Source organism: Trichophyton benhamiae (genome assembly GCF_000151125.1).
Source record: "Trichophyton benhamiae CBS 112371 chromosome Unknown contig01293.0, whole genome shotgun sequence".
NCBI classification, from domain to species: Eukaryota; Fungi; Ascomycota; class Eurotiomycetes; order Onygenales; family Arthrodermataceae; genus Trichophyton; species Trichophyton benhamiae.
Window position 1 is genome coordinate 524295 of NW_003315113.1, and position 15067 is coordinate 539361.

General features: G+C 50.8%; 6 protein-coding genes across 6 annotated transcripts; 3 read left to right on the plus strand and 3 right to left on the minus strand.

Moving 5' to 3' along the window:
• Nucleotides 1–46: 46 nt before the first annotated feature.
• On the plus strand, nt 47–2376 carry ARB_04138 (uncharacterized protein; the record flags this gene model as incomplete). The annotated part of the gene is made up of 2 exons (XM_003017214.1): nt 47–1184; nt 1352–2376. 2 exons carry the CDS (start codon nt 47–49, stop codon nt 2374–2376), a joined length of 2163 nt encoding a protein of 720 aa, XP_003017260.1.
• A 322-nt stretch (nt 2377–2698) lies between these two features.
• On the minus strand, nt 2699–4177 carry ARB_04139 (alpha-1,2-mannosyltransferase, putative; the record flags this gene model as incomplete). Its single annotated transcript, XM_003017215.1, has 1 exon — nt 2699–4177. The coding sequence occupies one exon, from the start codon at nt 4175–4177 to the stop codon at nt 2699–2701; it is 1479 nt and encodes a 492-aa protein (XP_003017261.1).
• A 2256-nt stretch (nt 4178–6433) lies between these two features.
• Nucleotides 6434–8045, plus strand: ARB_04140 (Snf1 kinase complex beta-subunit Gal83, putative; the record flags this gene model as incomplete). Its single annotated transcript, XM_003017216.1, has 3 exons — nt 6434–7176; nt 7269–7762; nt 7945–8045. The coding sequence occupies 3 exons, from the start codon at nt 6434–6436 to the stop codon at nt 8043–8045; spliced, it is 1338 nt and encodes a 445-aa protein (XP_003017262.1).
• Nucleotides 8046–10202: 2157 nt separating this feature from the next.
• Nucleotides 10203–10493, plus strand: ARB_04141 (uncharacterized protein; the record flags this gene model as incomplete). The annotated part of the gene is made up of 1 exon (XM_003017217.1): nt 10203–10493. The coding sequence occupies one exon, from the start codon at nt 10203–10205 to the stop codon at nt 10491–10493; it is 291 nt and encodes a 96-aa protein (XP_003017263.1).
• A 770-nt stretch (nt 10494–11263) lies between these two features.
• On the minus strand, nt 11264–11809 carry ARB_04142 (uncharacterized protein; the record flags this gene model as incomplete). Its single annotated transcript, XM_003017218.1, has 1 exon — nt 11264–11809. The coding sequence occupies one exon, from the start codon at nt 11807–11809 to the stop codon at nt 11264–11266; it is 546 nt and encodes a 181-aa protein (XP_003017264.1).
• Nucleotides 11810–14231: 2422 nt separating this feature from the next.
• ARB_04143 (uncharacterized protein) lies at nt 14232–14604 on the minus strand (the record flags this gene model as incomplete). Its single annotated transcript, XM_003017219.1, has 2 exons — nt 14232–14457; nt 14552–14604. 2 exons carry the CDS (start codon nt 14602–14604, stop codon nt 14232–14234), a joined length of 279 nt encoding a protein of 92 aa, XP_003017265.1.
• Between the last annotated feature and the right edge of the window lie 463 nt (nt 14605–15067).

Consider the following 15067-nt stretch of genomic DNA (forward strand, 5'->3'; position numbering starts at 1 on the left):
ATCAATATAGCAGTAAAGGTAATGAACTGTACAATTTGCCATCTACATGGCTGTAGGAAAGATGGAGGAGGAGGAGATGTTTCTTATCGCCTGCTCTTATCGGAGGCGTTCCTGGCAGAAAAGGGACAGAAGCTCACTGGCTTGGCCAATCAGATGCAAGCAAGCAACTTCAAACATTTTCACGGACCAATATACAGGAACGCCCTCCACTTTGCTGCTGGCTTATGATGCGATTGAGAGTGATATACCTATAATTTGTGTCTCTGCTATGTCCGGGCGCCGTCTTCTTGACGCCATCTCGTTTCTCAATGCGTCCCGCGGCGTTGCGAAAAAGCACATAGTGCTGCAGAGGCATGCCCTCGACCGTCATGCGCGAACATCATCGTTGACCAAGGAAGCGAAAACCCAGATTCAACGGATTAGCCTTGCGGTACAAGCTGCTTCTGATCTAGCAAGAAAGCTTGATGATGACCCTACACCTGGAGTTTCGCTAGCAGATTATAATAATGCAAGAGAAAGGGAGGTATCCAGGTCTGAGCCCTCGAAGGTGAACGATAACACTGGGAAGACGGGTACTCAGATAGAATCTACGGAAGCTCCAGGCGTTGGCGTAAAGGCAGGCTTCGTGACTGTTCCTGATGAGAGCCCAAGCTCGGAACAGAAAGAAAATGTTGCTATAAATGAAGAAAATGAAATGTCAGACGAGATGATGCAACAACTATTTAGGAGCCGAAAAGTGACAAGATCTCTTTTCAAAAACCAGATTCATAAACCCGGGCAAGTCAATTTAAAACCTGAGACTATTCCGGCGTTACAACTACAGACTGTTCGCCCTGAAGCTGCCCTAGAAACCAAGACACAGGTTGAAGGTGTAAAACTGGATATCGCGGGAAATGCAGAAGTCCAGAGTGATGTCATTAATACCAATATTGTCGCGCCTCAGGATGCTTATCAAATGGTCCAGTCAAGAGTCCCATCTTCTCGAATTGGAAGGCTATGGGAATATGGTGGGCTAGCAACCTCCATGGCAATGGGTGTTGTCGGAGCGGGCTTCCGTCGAGCTACTGGAGGCGATGACTCTGGCTCCTTGCTGCTTAGCCCTGCCAATATAGAAAGATTAGTGGCTAAATTATCCAAAATGAGAGGAGCTGCTCTAAAGCTAGGACAGATGTTAAGTCTCCAAGGTAAGTAGACATCCTCTTGAGGGGTTTTAAGATTGAAGTAGCACTGACTGTACGCATAGATTCTAAAGTGATGCCTGAATCGATTCAACTCGTACTCCAGCGTGTACAGGACAGAGCGAACTACATGCCACAGTTCCAAAGGGACCAGGTACTGAGGGATAATCTAGGCCCGAATTGGCGAGACTTATTCGAGTCTTTTGACGAGGTTCCTATGGCTGCTGCTTCAATCGGACAAGTCCACGGAGCTGTCCTCAAGGAAACAGGTCAACGCGTTGCTGTGAAGGTTCAATACCCCGGCGTTGCGGACTCGATAGATTCGGACCTAAACAACTTGTCTATACTTCTAACTGCATCTCGTCTGCTACCCAAAGGGCTATATCTTGATAAAACAATTGCAAACGCCCGAACCGAGCTTGCGTGGGAATGCGATTATATCCGCGAAGCAGAATGCGGTCGTAAATTTAAGGAGCTCTTGAAGGATGATACCGACATTTTTACCATACCCGAAATTATACCATATGCCTCTGGGAAACAAGTCCTTACCATGGAACGTTTGGATGGAATTGCAGTAACCAGGGTCCAGTCTTTCACCCAGTCTCAACGCGATTGGATAGGCTCTCAAATCATGCGCCTTTGTCTCCGAGAAATTGGCGAATTTCGGTACATGCAAACCGACCCGAACTGGACCAACTTTCTCTACAACTCTGCTACTAATCGTCTCGAGCTCCTTGATTTCGGAGCATCCCGCGCTTATCCCGCAGCTTTCATATCCTTGTATGTTAGATTGCTTGCTGCCGCATCCCGGAACGAACGTGAAAAATGCCGTGAGCTTTCCCAGGAATTGGGCTATCTCACTGGGTTTGAGTCCAAGGCAATGGTAAACGCACATGTATCATCTATCACAACTATCGCTGAGCCATTTATGAAATCGTCTCCCGAGGTGTATGATTTCAGGGATCAAACTATCACGGACAGAGTTCGAGAGTTTATCCCGCTTATGCTTCGCGAGCGCTTATCTCCTCCCCCTGAAGAAACCTACAGCTTGCATCGGAAATTGAGTGGCGCCTTTTTACTTTGTGCTCGGCTTGGTAGCAGGGTAAGATGTCGCGATATGTTCGAAGAGATGCTGGAGAAGGTAGAATTTGTGGACGAGAGATATAGAGGGAGAGATGACATACCTGTAGCTCAATAATTGTACAACACAGAATAAACGGCTTTTGTAGGATAGAATATAGAATTGGGATAGCTCGCAAGTTTTAAAGTTGTTTACAATAGAAAGGAGTAACAGGGAAGAAGCAATAGAAGCTACCTGATTCTCCTCAACTCCAGGTAAGAAATGGCTATATACAAAGTTCATTGATCACATCCCAAAACATACAGGTATCAATCATATCGTCGAATCACTTCTAAACAAAGTCAATAGCTGGCTGGCTTGGATTTTTGTTAAAAGAAAGAAAGAAAGAAGACAAATACAGCGAAAAAGGAGCGGGAAAGTTTGAAAAGCCACGTTTTGCCTATTGCTTGGGCTGTTTCTTCTCAAAGACCTCATTCCAGTACTTCTTCATGTTATCACAGACACCTTCAAGCTTCTCCCAGGATTTGAATTTTTTCTCCAGTTCGCAGGCAACCCACTTCATCTCCGACCAAAACTGTTTCTCGATACCATCGCCCATTAGTTTTATCGTTTCCACTGGTACGCTCCAAGGTTGAATGAACTTGCCCGTGTGGTCTCGGACGGGGTCGATTGGGTGCTTTCCAAAGATTGTGGCAGGGTTGAACTTTGGAACATTGACATGGACAAAGAAGGGCCTGGGAGGCGGAGCAACAGAATCGTTGAGGACACGCCAGTGTCCCTTTTGGGTCAGAGCATAGTCTTCCGTTGGATCAAATTGAATCATGGCTGAACCGGCCAAGCCAGCTGGTGACTCGTGTCCAATAGCACGTAGTCGCTCGCTGACTTGGTAGAAGTCATCTTCAACAACTGTAGCTGCAGCAAGGAAGGTCTCCTTATCTCCTTCTCCAGCGGCACCTTGGGAGAGAAGCGGATAAAAGTATTGGGGACCATAAAGGTTGTAGTATGCGGCAAGTAGCAATGTCTTTGCATGGTGCTTCTTTGAAAGCATAATTTCTCCGGATTCAGTCGAAGCCCGCTTGTTCATGTTGGGAGCTGGTAATGAAGCAATGGTGTAATATTGTTGTGCTGCGCTTGAGGCCCAGAAGTCAGGGAAAAGAACCATCTTTCCAGAAGAGAAAGGTTCCTTGTGGAATAGTTCATTAGGGTCATGAAGAGGGAAGGCATCTGCATCAAGGAACAGAAGCTCCTCGAATGATGAAAAGAGCATCGCGAATACTTTGTATTGGTAATTGGAGATCGAGATGCCCTTGGGTGCAGTTTTGAGCATGTTCTCAAGGACGACACATCTAGCTTGCAATGCAGGAAAGACCTGGTTGCAGATGTATGGTTCGAACTCGGCGTTTGTGGCCAGGAAGACTTCCATCGGTAGGGAGCAGCCCCTATTTCGAAGCATGCGGAGGGAAACCGTCAGTACAGGGAGATATGGACCTCCTGCTGTAGACACCAGACCACGAGTACCCGGGGCATAATAAGGCCGATGACGACCACTGTTGGCCTCGACAACGAAATCGGTATGGAGTTTCTTCATCGACAGAACGTCAGCTGCGGGCATCCTAATGTGATCTGGCCGTTTCTGGTCGTTCCGTTCAGGATGGAAGCCGATCTCACTCGTATCGGCTCTACCCTCTTTCTTCGGAGGCTGGCAGGTAGGTGCATATCGCTCTAACACAGGTTGGAATGCGCTCCAGAAGGAAGCATGGAGTTGTGGGCTGTTCTCGACGGGTTTCGACGGCGCATGGACAGGAGTCTTATGGTAACCCAGCGCAGGAACCGTCCACTTATTGTTTGACAGGTAGAGCAGTAATATCAACACTATCCCGGCGGATACGGCTAACCGGAGCCGCGTGCGGAGGGACATCATCGATATATGCTTGGGTAAGGGACCGTTTTGTTTCCCCTTTCGTGACGACAGGAAGAGGACTTTCTGTTAATAATCCGATTTTACGTGTCAGTGCAGGTGGTCTTGCGCCGGTGGGTACGCAAAAGCCATAATAAGCCGGACAGGGGAAGAGGCTTACCGCTCTATTGAAGGGGATCGTCGTCTTCCACGTCGTGATTATGAGCGAGTGTTTGATATCATTCACATCTCGCGAGCGGGGAGGAAAGGAGAGGCAGAGACGAGAACGTCGGTGTCTTCGTCCTACTTGGACTCGTCTGCTGGTCCAACTCCAGCGGTTGAGATGGAAATGCTAAGAAAACAAGCCAAGCTGGGACGTTCAATAAGAGGCTGCACACGGCTCGGTCACGTGGCGGCCGTATACGAACTGTGAAACAAGGACATGCTTGGAGGCATACGGAGTAAGGAGAGCAGAAAGGCGAGCAGCTGGAGAGACCGGGGAGTTGACCAGCAGAGACATGAAGGGACGTCGGGACGAGGATGTCAAAGACGAAGGTGTCAGGCTGGCACTCCATTATCGATGAAGGATGGCCCGTTCGCTGGAGACGGGCTGCCCCCAGCAAGGCCCTGCCTGTAGCTAGTTAAGTTAATTAGTTAGCTAGTGAGGCAGCTAACCAGGCCGGAGATTTTTCTTGTCTCTGCTTAGGTGACTAGCTGTCACACTGGCGTAGTTACGTGGAGTCAGGGAGATATCAGTATGGAGTACTTCCGTAGAATGTAGAGACAGCGATGGGAGAAGTACTGCCAGCGTACACTGAGTGTTATTCGACCTGTGCTCACCACTTGGATCGTATCTATGAGATCTAGCTATTCGCCCAACCCTCGTCTCGGTCTAAGACAAAGATCGAGCTAAGCTACGATGACGCTGTGTTAGCGCCCATTAGACGGCGAGATCTGAGACCTAGACCTGATGGTCCCGGTTGGCTACGTCTCCAGCTGGAATCGCCTATGCTGTCACTTGCGTTGACGAACTGCGTGGCCCATTCCGACTTGACGGGAGCCTCGTCTTCCCAACTTGGGCTACGCTTCGGCAGCCGCTTTGGAACCGCTTCCGCTTCCGTTCCGGGCGATAGGTTGAGTAGGAGGCAGATATAAGAGCTAGACAGGTATAGAGCCCAGCCGGTAGCGATACCGATCACTGCTGCAACACCGAAGAACTTGTATAGAGGCTACGTATATGGAGTATAGCATTAGCACACGGCAGCATACAGAGCGAGATCCTTGCAAAAATGACTAGGAAGAGAAATCTAGCAAATTGACCCAACCAAGCATGAAACGCGCTAGAACGAAAAATGCCATCTATAATACTCGATACGTACCTCCAGTTTCGCAGACAGGTGCCACGGTAGGAAGGAGATGTAAAGTATATGGGACGAGACCTCTACCAGCGGAGCTGTCAGGAAGCTCAGAATAAAGATAGCTATGTTCGAGAAAAACACGACTGGATAGACGGTATAGTACGTCAGAATTGACGCCCATCCCATCATTCGGTCTTCGAGTAGGTTTGATATGCTAAGGTGGTATAGAGGCATCCCCAGAATCAAGACTGCACAGAGAACAACACCCAGGTGGGCGGCCATCTGCCACCCTCCATACATCGAAAGTAGCGGGAGCAGGCCAAGACAGTAGGCAGCTCCTTTGATTTCCAGTGTACTCTGTATCGACTGCCTTTAAAGCCGGGGTATCCTTAGTGATCGCGTGAGTGTTTTCGGTTATCAAACACTAAACTGGACGCTCGCCGGTGGTTTGCATTCTCAGGTAGCTAGATCAGCCTGTTCCATGGCGAGTGAGGGATAAAGGCGATAAATCCACCAACCGATGAGGGCGTCTATCTGCAATCGCCCAACTGTTTGTCTCTAGGCGAGCAAGAAACGCTGCAAGATGCGATAGTTGCGGCCGCCCTGTAGGGATGTCAGGTCGATGGGAGGCAGGTTTCCATTGGAACGCAGGGGCCCGCGCCGGCCGGGGAGGTCGGCCGGAAGCGGAAAAACAGCGACTCCGGCCACTGTCGGCCCAAAAGAGACGCCAGGCGGCTCTAGGTTCCATCGCTTCCCGTCTGTTCGACGATCGCGAGATAGAGATGCCAGCAAGGGGAGACGCCGCATACTCCTGTGTCGACGCTCGAGGTGCAATGAACTGAGATTGTGCTTTCTCTGGCTGATCTGGCAGAGCTGTTTAGGCCCCGCCCCGTTTTATGAGCGAGTGAGGCGCGAAACCATGGGGAACGCCCCTTCGAAAGCCCCCGGTGCGACGGCCGGCGTGGACAAGAAAGTGAACCGCAGGACCTCGATACAGGCGCTGTCCAGCTCAAAGGCGCCGGCAGCAGACCCATCGCACTCGAGGGAGAGCGCTACCGGTCACCATGCTGCCTTGAAACAGCAGACGCCTGTCCACCAGCGGCTGCAGTCACGGACGGTCGAGACACCCAGCTTTGGCGGGGAGAGACTGGAACGTCATAACTCGCGAAAACATCGCGAAGGCGACCAGTATGATCTTCCAGTTCATTCTCACTTCCGGGGTTCACAGGCTGCTCATGCGCAGCCGGCCATTCCGGCTTCTGATAACGTTTCCGCTCCTTCAAACCGTGATCAGGGCGAGGCCCTCTCGACGCCTAGGCCGGTCAACATATACTATGCCAACCCTTCCAACCTCACCCGGCCTCCACGACTACCCCTACCCATCGGCGATGCCATGACAGCACCCGGTTCCCCGATCACAAGCGGCTCGCTAGGTGCCGCAATGGCATTCGACAAAGCAAATCCTGAGGTGTCGATCGAGAAATCGGAACTGGATCCTGCGGTTGATGAAGACGACGTTGTCCAGGATGAACTGGACTCCATTGTCCCAACGGGGTTTAACAAGTCTGTTCCCACGACTATCGACTGGAGAGGCGGCGGCGAGAAGGTTTATGTGACTGGTACATTCGTGAACTGGGCAAGGAAGTTCAAATTACACAAAAGGTTGTTTACCATCCACTTACCAAGATTGAGAGAGGGAATAAACCCGAAGATTTTTTTTTTTTGACTTAATTTTATTAACTGATTGACCATAGTGATATCGAAAATGGGGTGTTCACGACGGTGCTCCAGCTACGGCCGGGCACACACCATCTAAAGTTTATAGTAGATGGCACTATGCGGACATCAGATCAATTGCCTACTGCAGTCGATTTCACAAATCACTTAGTCAACTACATCGAAATAAGCGCAGATGAAATTGAGCGGCCGCGGAGAGAGAGTGATAAGCCACCAAAAGTTATAATACCACCCGAGATTTTCCCCCCAAAAGTCCTCCCGGAGTCCCTACCCATCGACACCACGGAGCCTCAGGAAGAATCAGACAAAGAAGAACCGGAGGAAGAAATCCCAATGGGTGACTTTCGTAATATCATTCCTCAGTTCCTGGTTGACATTGACCGCAATGAAGACGGTGAGGGGTACCACCAAGCTGCCAACGTTATCCGGGATTCACGAGCTCCGCCTATGCTACCCCTGTTCCTGGCTCGGTCGATATTAAATAGCACAACTCCTATGAAGGATGACAACAGTGTGCTTAATTATCCCAATCATACGGTTTTAAACCACCTAGCGACCAGCAGTATCAAAAATGGAGTCCTGGCGACTAGTGTCACAACTAGATATAAGCGAAAAGTGCGACCTTCTCCCAATTCCCATGCTTCTGCACGTTACTTTTCTGTCCTACTACATTTATGCTGATAGTATTTTTAGTATGTCACCACCATCTTGTACAAACCGACTGGGCCAACAACATGATCATGTTCTTGGTTGGTTTTCGGGGTTCCATGCTCCTTATACCCCATTTGGGTTGAAGTATGGTTAAAATGACGCACCTCCTATTCATCCGGCATATGCCGAGTCTGCATTTTTTTTTGGAGGGATGGGTGGTGCCTCCTAGTCATGGTCATTTGTTCCTTATATTTTTTCTCCAGGCATGAACATTTAACGACACAAGTATATGCATACTTTTCTTTTTGGCTGACAGACACCAAGCATTGGATACGCGATGGAGATACCCAAAGGAAGGATAGGCGGAGATTGGTTGAACGGTTAATGCATCCCACAGTATCTTCAGAAATGGTCAAGGCAATTTAATCTGCAGACAGAAATGAAGATACCGATGCTTTCATTTTCTCACCTATTCATTGAATCTTCAGTGCACGCAACTGCGTTGCTTTCTCTTTTCACTCGTTTCTTGCAAAGGGCCTTCTCCAGATCCTTTGTTCCCAAGCAGCCTACGCTGCCAATGGGCCAGAACCAAACACCTCGTGAACAAGCAAAGGATTTGGAGAAAGCCTGCAGCCATGAGCTAAAAATAGACGAGGGTGTGTATCTCAGGGCTCCGGAAACTTATCACAAACTCGGCTAACATTGGCTAGGAAGCAACTCGTTGTTACACAGCAAGCCTCAAGAAGAGTGAAGTTGGCGCAGGGTAATTAAGAGCACTATGGTTTCACTTCCTCTTCAGCTCGCTTTCCATCAATCTTCCATCACGTTCAACTGAACCTTAGCTACGGTAGATGTTGCACATTTTGACTCCCACGTATGAGGTACCCAGGCGTGAGAGTGAGATAAAAATTGTTGTTCTGCTCGTCTGGCGTTCTGATCTGCAGTGGCTAAGCACAGGCCACAGAGTTTTGCTGGATACTGGATCAGGTTCGAAGGTATGTCGTATTCAACTGGCCCGTTACTGGAGTGACTTGCTTATCACTGGAGGTCAAGTCTTCTTTTGCCCAATATGCCGTGTGTTCATGAGTTTATCTCAGCTTCCTTTTTTTTTTTTTTCTCTTGCATAGGCAGCCTTGACTATCGACACATCACACTAGGCTGTTTCGTTGTCACCAGTGTCCCTTAGCCTGACTGAATCCTTTTGATTCCTAGCCAATAACCAACAATATACAAAATAATACCATTCAACGTTGGTCCAGTTGCCAGGGGTGTCTCTTCCCTCGTCCTACTAACAGGTGGTTATAGTGGCAACCTTACCATTCCGATATAACCTACGCTATTTTCCCTGGCTTGTCCATGTTGACCTCTCGATCGTCTGCATGGGCCGATCTGGACACTCATATTTTTGGGAGAAATACGGAACCTGTGGCTCTCCCGTATTTTCTGTCTAACCACCCATCTCTCTAGGCCGGCTGGCTGGGCCGCCAAATCTTTCCAACCGCAAAATTCCTGCGCTCTGCAGCGAAATGATATGCAGACGATGATATTATCTTGCTATCTATTTTGCTTCCTGATGTGATACGGACAGTCTGTGCCACCATTGATACTGTTCTCTTGCCTGTGGGTCAAGTTACCATACAACGTGGTTTATTTAGTCTTATTGAGCCGCATTTACCCACTTTCTGCCTTTATTCTGCGGGAGCTCAGCTGATACCACGATCTTCCTGGAGTGATACAAAGGCAGCTCGGACCAATCAGCCTGAGTTTCCTCCCTGAGTCAGTGGAAACAAACGCCGGAAATGGAGCTGTCCATGATGGGTGGTATCTGGGTCGTACAGTATACGATCTGCTGCTTAACCAAGAATATCGTATTCCACCTGCGCCTTCTGTTAAAACTGCAAGCCTACCAACCAATAACGCTTGGTATCTCTGATGGCTTTGATGTCTACCAACAACAGGTTGATTGGGATTCGGAAATGATTTACAAATTAATGATGGCGATCTGCCCTTCCGGCGCGGGGAAGGGGACTAGAGGACTACGGCGTAACACAGCGTTGATTAAAAGTGGCTAGTATACCCTTGATGAACTGTTCTGGGGACGTTTGTTTGCGAAGGATACAACTCCTCGGGGATAGTTGTGAGAGGTATTAAACGGGATGTATGCACGAGTCCATGGCTATTTAAGAGGCCTTCATCTCCCCTATTAAGCCAGGAAATTCAACAGCAAGACCGGACAGCAACAGCAACAAAAAGAGAAAAAATCAGGATCCTAGCACCAAAGCAACTACCCGTAAAGCACAATGAAGTTCTTCGCAGTCCTCTTCCTCATCCCCTTCCTTGGAGGCGCCCTCGCTGCCCCCAGCCCAAGTGAAATGATCGCGGAGGCTCCGATGCAGGAGAACTCTGATATGGACGCCAGCTCCCAGCTCTTGTCCGTTACTGCTGCTCAGTGTCCTCCCAGCCATCCCTTGTACTGCCGTGCATACAACTTCTGCTGTGTCAGGCAGGCAGTTTCCTGCTGTCCAAGGGCCTGCTGCGCCCGTGGCACCACCCACTGCGGAAGTGATGGCCACTGCTACCGCCGTGGATAAACTATATCTTCAGATGCTATAATGCACGAGTGAGTTCTCCATCTCTGTTGATCATATAAATCTCGAGGTCACTGACAAATTCATAGAGGCCGCCTCGGTCAAGTTGGAACGTTACGATAAGCCCACGAACATCTTCTCTTTCGTTTAACTAAGCTTCCTCCCTCCTCCTGATGGCACGATGGCAGAAACCAGCGGGTATCCAAGGACAACGTCTCAGAGCATAGTGGTGGTGGTTGACATAACTATGGCGTCTCAAATCGTTCTGGCACCTGCCCTCCCCTTTTTGATGCTGAATTGATCCATTGTTGATCTCCACGAGGCGCGTCAATATTTGTCTCCGCTGGATTTAAACTTAGGTAGCTCATTTATATATTTTCGGGGTTCAAACAATGCAGAAACATACCTAGCCACCCATGAGGTCACCGAGGTTCTCTTGGTCCGCGTTAAAAGTTGTGTTCCGTAGGAGTAGAAGTCATGGCTTTAAAGGTGAGCCACCGGCAATTTGACAGTTAATCTATTCCAGAGTTACATGAGACCATGTCCATGTCCATGCATGCCGGCATCCTACAGCTCGCTTAGGACGGAAGACTACTGATGGACGCAAAAATATAGCTAAGACCAGAAAAATTTGTGTAGTACATATAGATTAATTATCGGATATGCAAACCCCGTAGAAGGCATGGAAAGGGAGAGGTAGAAACGGCGATATATACACGGAGTAAGTATTATTATTATTATTAGTTAAGGGTCTATGAACGAGGATAACTAGGTTAGAAGAATGACCCATGAACCCCTATTCTCCATGCAATGCAACCAGCCGCCCCCGATGCTGTTCCCAGGCTTATACCGCCCATTATAGCCTCTAGCGGCTTCACGACGACGGCGGGCTTCTTATTGATAGCCGCTGCTGCGCTGGCGGCGGTTCTGCCCTTCCCGAGCGCCATCGCTCCCAGGCCTCCAAGCACTCCTCCAGCGGCAAGCCACTTGTCGAATTCACACTGTCCCTCACTCCCCAGCAACAGCCAGGCTCTGTCCTGCCACTCGATGTCTTCTTTCCCCCACATCGTTGTTGTGAGCATCACTCCGGAGAGCAGGAAGCCAGCTACACTCCCGCGACTGGCGTGGATGAGGAGCCGATTGCCATGCCGGGAGGAGAGGAGGGCAGACGGTTCTTTGTAGAGTGTTGTCAATGTTCCTGATAGGACGGAGAGGATTGAGCTAGCAGCCAGGCCGCTGCGGAGGACGTGGATAGTCAGGATCGTTTTGGAGTGCTCCTGGTCCTCGGGGTACTCTGAATGTGGGAATAGCTTGTCCATCTCAACCACTCCTGTTCTTTAGCGTCAGGCACTGCTTTTCCTTTTGGACGGATGTATGGAAGTAGGTATTATTGGGTGTTTTTGAGGAACGAGAATATGTCTGCCTGATACGGAGTACTTTTTTATGGCTTGCTTTGTCGATCAGCATCCCTCAGCTTACTCAGAGCGACCTTCTTTCGCTCTCGTATTCTCAAGTCCTCTCCTCAACCCCTTCTTCCATCTCACAGTAGTGGAAGATAGTAGGAAGAAGATGAATAGGAGGAGGAGGAGGGGAAAGCGAGTGTCTTAGATTGCGCCCTGCCAATATATACACAGACACAGACACATACTCCGTATGTCCACAGGCTATCGACGTATCCCTGTGCGCCTGGCAAGCTTATACTTATGTACTGAGACAAAACGAATCTCGATATACCTAAATTTCGAGGAGCCGAGGAACGGTCCGTGAGTTAGGTTTCGATGCCCATAATTTTAGGGTTGGCTTTTTGCTTCCTCGCTGCCTGCTGGGTCTTCTGCTGAAAGAAGATGCTCCAAACGGCGGAGAGCTCATGGTTGGCCGCTCGATCTAGCCCTGGAGCTACCAAACGGAGCAGCGGCGGGCACAGGCTGCATCTGCATCTGCATCTCAAAGGGGCCGGGGACTGGGGGGGAAGGGAGGGACGAAGAGCCCGTCGCTCCAATCAGGTCTGGCAGATATCAGACATGTCATGAGAAAGGCCATAAAGCCGCCACAGACAGCGGCCAATAGATAACGGCGTAGTACCAAACAAAGGGTACCTTTTCTTTTTTGCCCGTTGCTTTTTCGTTTATTCTCCCCTTTGAGCAAAGAAAATCCCGCCAGTACTCCATAGCTATCCATAGTTAGTAGTGTGCGAGGGGATGTGCAGATGCAAACCCAGCAAGAGGTATGGAGTATAGAGTAGCAGGCGATATCCCCCAAGGTCGACGGACGCTCTCCTACCAGTCGCCAGGGCGAGCGAGGAGTGCATCTCCAGACGAGATTCTATGTACCAGGCGGTGGATTAGGCCCCTCTGCACACCAGGGGGGTTAGCTCTTCTGGAATCCAATAGTTCGGCGGGGATGGTATGCGCAAACCCTGCACGTAGATGGATGTCGAGTCTCAGATTCCTTGTTATCACGGAGGGATCTCAAGTAACTGCCTTATACAGAGAGGAGGTCCCTCCCTCTCCAGTCATCCCAGCCTGGCCTGGCTCTGGCGCTCGGCCATGGCCCCTATCCCGTCCGTCTGTCCTCTTCCAGTCTGCCTGTCTGTCTGCCCGGCGGTCTTCACTCTCTCGATATCTGCTTCGACGTCTGTTTCGACGTCTGCTTCGACATCTGCTCAGCCAACAACTGCTCCTCGAATCACAAGCTGGCGGCCGCCGAGCACGTCGATGCAGCTAGGGGGCAGCCGTGGAGAAACACTGGTGAAACAGCAGCAGCACGTCGTGAGGCCTAGCCTGTTCCCGAGTACCACCGCCCCCTGTTACCCGTACCTTTTATATATACATATACACCCACAGGGGAAGGCCGAAAAGGTCCCCATTCTGATAGCTGCTGTGTTAATGCTGTCGTTGTATGCATGAGGGACGCAGGCGAAGCGACATCCGTAACTGTAACTCAGTCTGATAGTGTGCTCCGTAGCAGTGTCCTGGCCGCATGTACCTCTCGACGCCGCGGCGGCCAGGCTCCGGGCAGCTCGTAAGGCCCAGCATCGACCTGTATCCTTCCTTAAAAGAGGCCGTCCTGTAGCTCAGCGTGTCAGAGGAGATGCGCAGAAGTCGCCTCCACGGACTGCTCCTGTTTCAGCTTTCGACAAAGCCCCCATTGTCCCTCTCCCCCCCTTCGCTCTCTTTTTTATATTGCTGTGCAGCGCGGAAAAGCAGGCCAGTCCGTCATCCGTTACGCTGGACGCTTTGCCTGCTGGATAGTCGACCCTCGCCCGTATACGCTTAATATACATATACCGCCAGGGGAGTTCCGGGTGCACTGTGAGTGTGTGATTCGTGAGGCTGTTGCAGCTAGCCGCCGCCCTCCTCGCATCTCTCGATAGCCCTCTCTCTCTCTCTCTCTGTCTGTCTCTCTCTGTCTCTCTCTGTCTCTCTGCCTCTATCTCTCGCAGACTCTGTCTGTCTGCCACCGTGTGCACCCTCTGTATCCGCCTTATGTCGCTGTCGCCTGCCGTGGTGCTGTGAGCCTCTCGTCCCGGTGAGTAACCGCCGTCCCTGCAACTCCAGCCTTCTCCTCCAGCGCAGAGCCAGCGGCGGCAAGCAGCCACTGCAAGAGACCACCAGCGTCCGCCTGTCCGTCTGTCCGACGGGCATCTTGTCTGCCAGTCTGTCTGTCTGTCTGTCAGAGAGTCTCAGACCGAGCAAAAGCCCCCCCCCCCCCCCTCCCTCCTCCCCCCCTGATACCAGGTTTTTATTGCTTTTGACGGCCCCCTCGTCCCTTGTATCGCTTCTTCCTCTTCCCGCCCTCCACGGTATTCAAAACCTCGTATGCCAGGGGATTAAGGGATCGCGAGTGGGCTTCCGGTCGATGCGATCTCTCTGCTGCCTGCCTGGGGTTGATTAGCTTCTTCTCGTCTTCTTTCTCTTCTGCTTCGTCGTCGTCGTCCTCGTCGTCGTCCTCATCGTCGTCGTCGCTGCTACTCTCCTTTCGTCTCACAGCGTCTGCTTCTTGTCACGGCGGCTAATAGTGCGATCGCGCATCAGGACAGGAAGACAGGTCGACCCTCATACAGGACCTGCTCTTCGCGCTCGCTCGCTTCTCTCGATCCTATCTTTTTAGCCATCGAGCTATTTTAGGCGGCGTTGGCGTGCCGCAGAGTCGAAAGTAACCTGCGGCTTTCGTCTGATATATCAGCCGCCCGTCGAACATCTCGACCGCACCCAAACGTCGATACACCAAGATACTATACAGCAGGAGGACGCCCTCGCTCTGTTACTCTCGGCCGGCTGTGCGCAAGCTCTTTGTCTTACCCGCCGCCGCCTCCATCGAACTGCTGGTCGTTGAACTACCCGGCTGCTGCTCCCGTTCGTGAACATGTCCACTGCTGTTGCACCCCCAACAGCAGCACCGTTGCCCCCAATGGTCGACCGAGACAGAGACCTCAGTCCCAAGACATATCCGGCCCTGGCGCCTCTATCGACCTCCCGGCCATCAGTGTCCACGCCGAGGGGCCCTCCTGTCCACGATTATGCAGGAGAAAAGACGACTCCAGACGACAAGCGGTCTCCCAACTCGTGAGTCCGGCC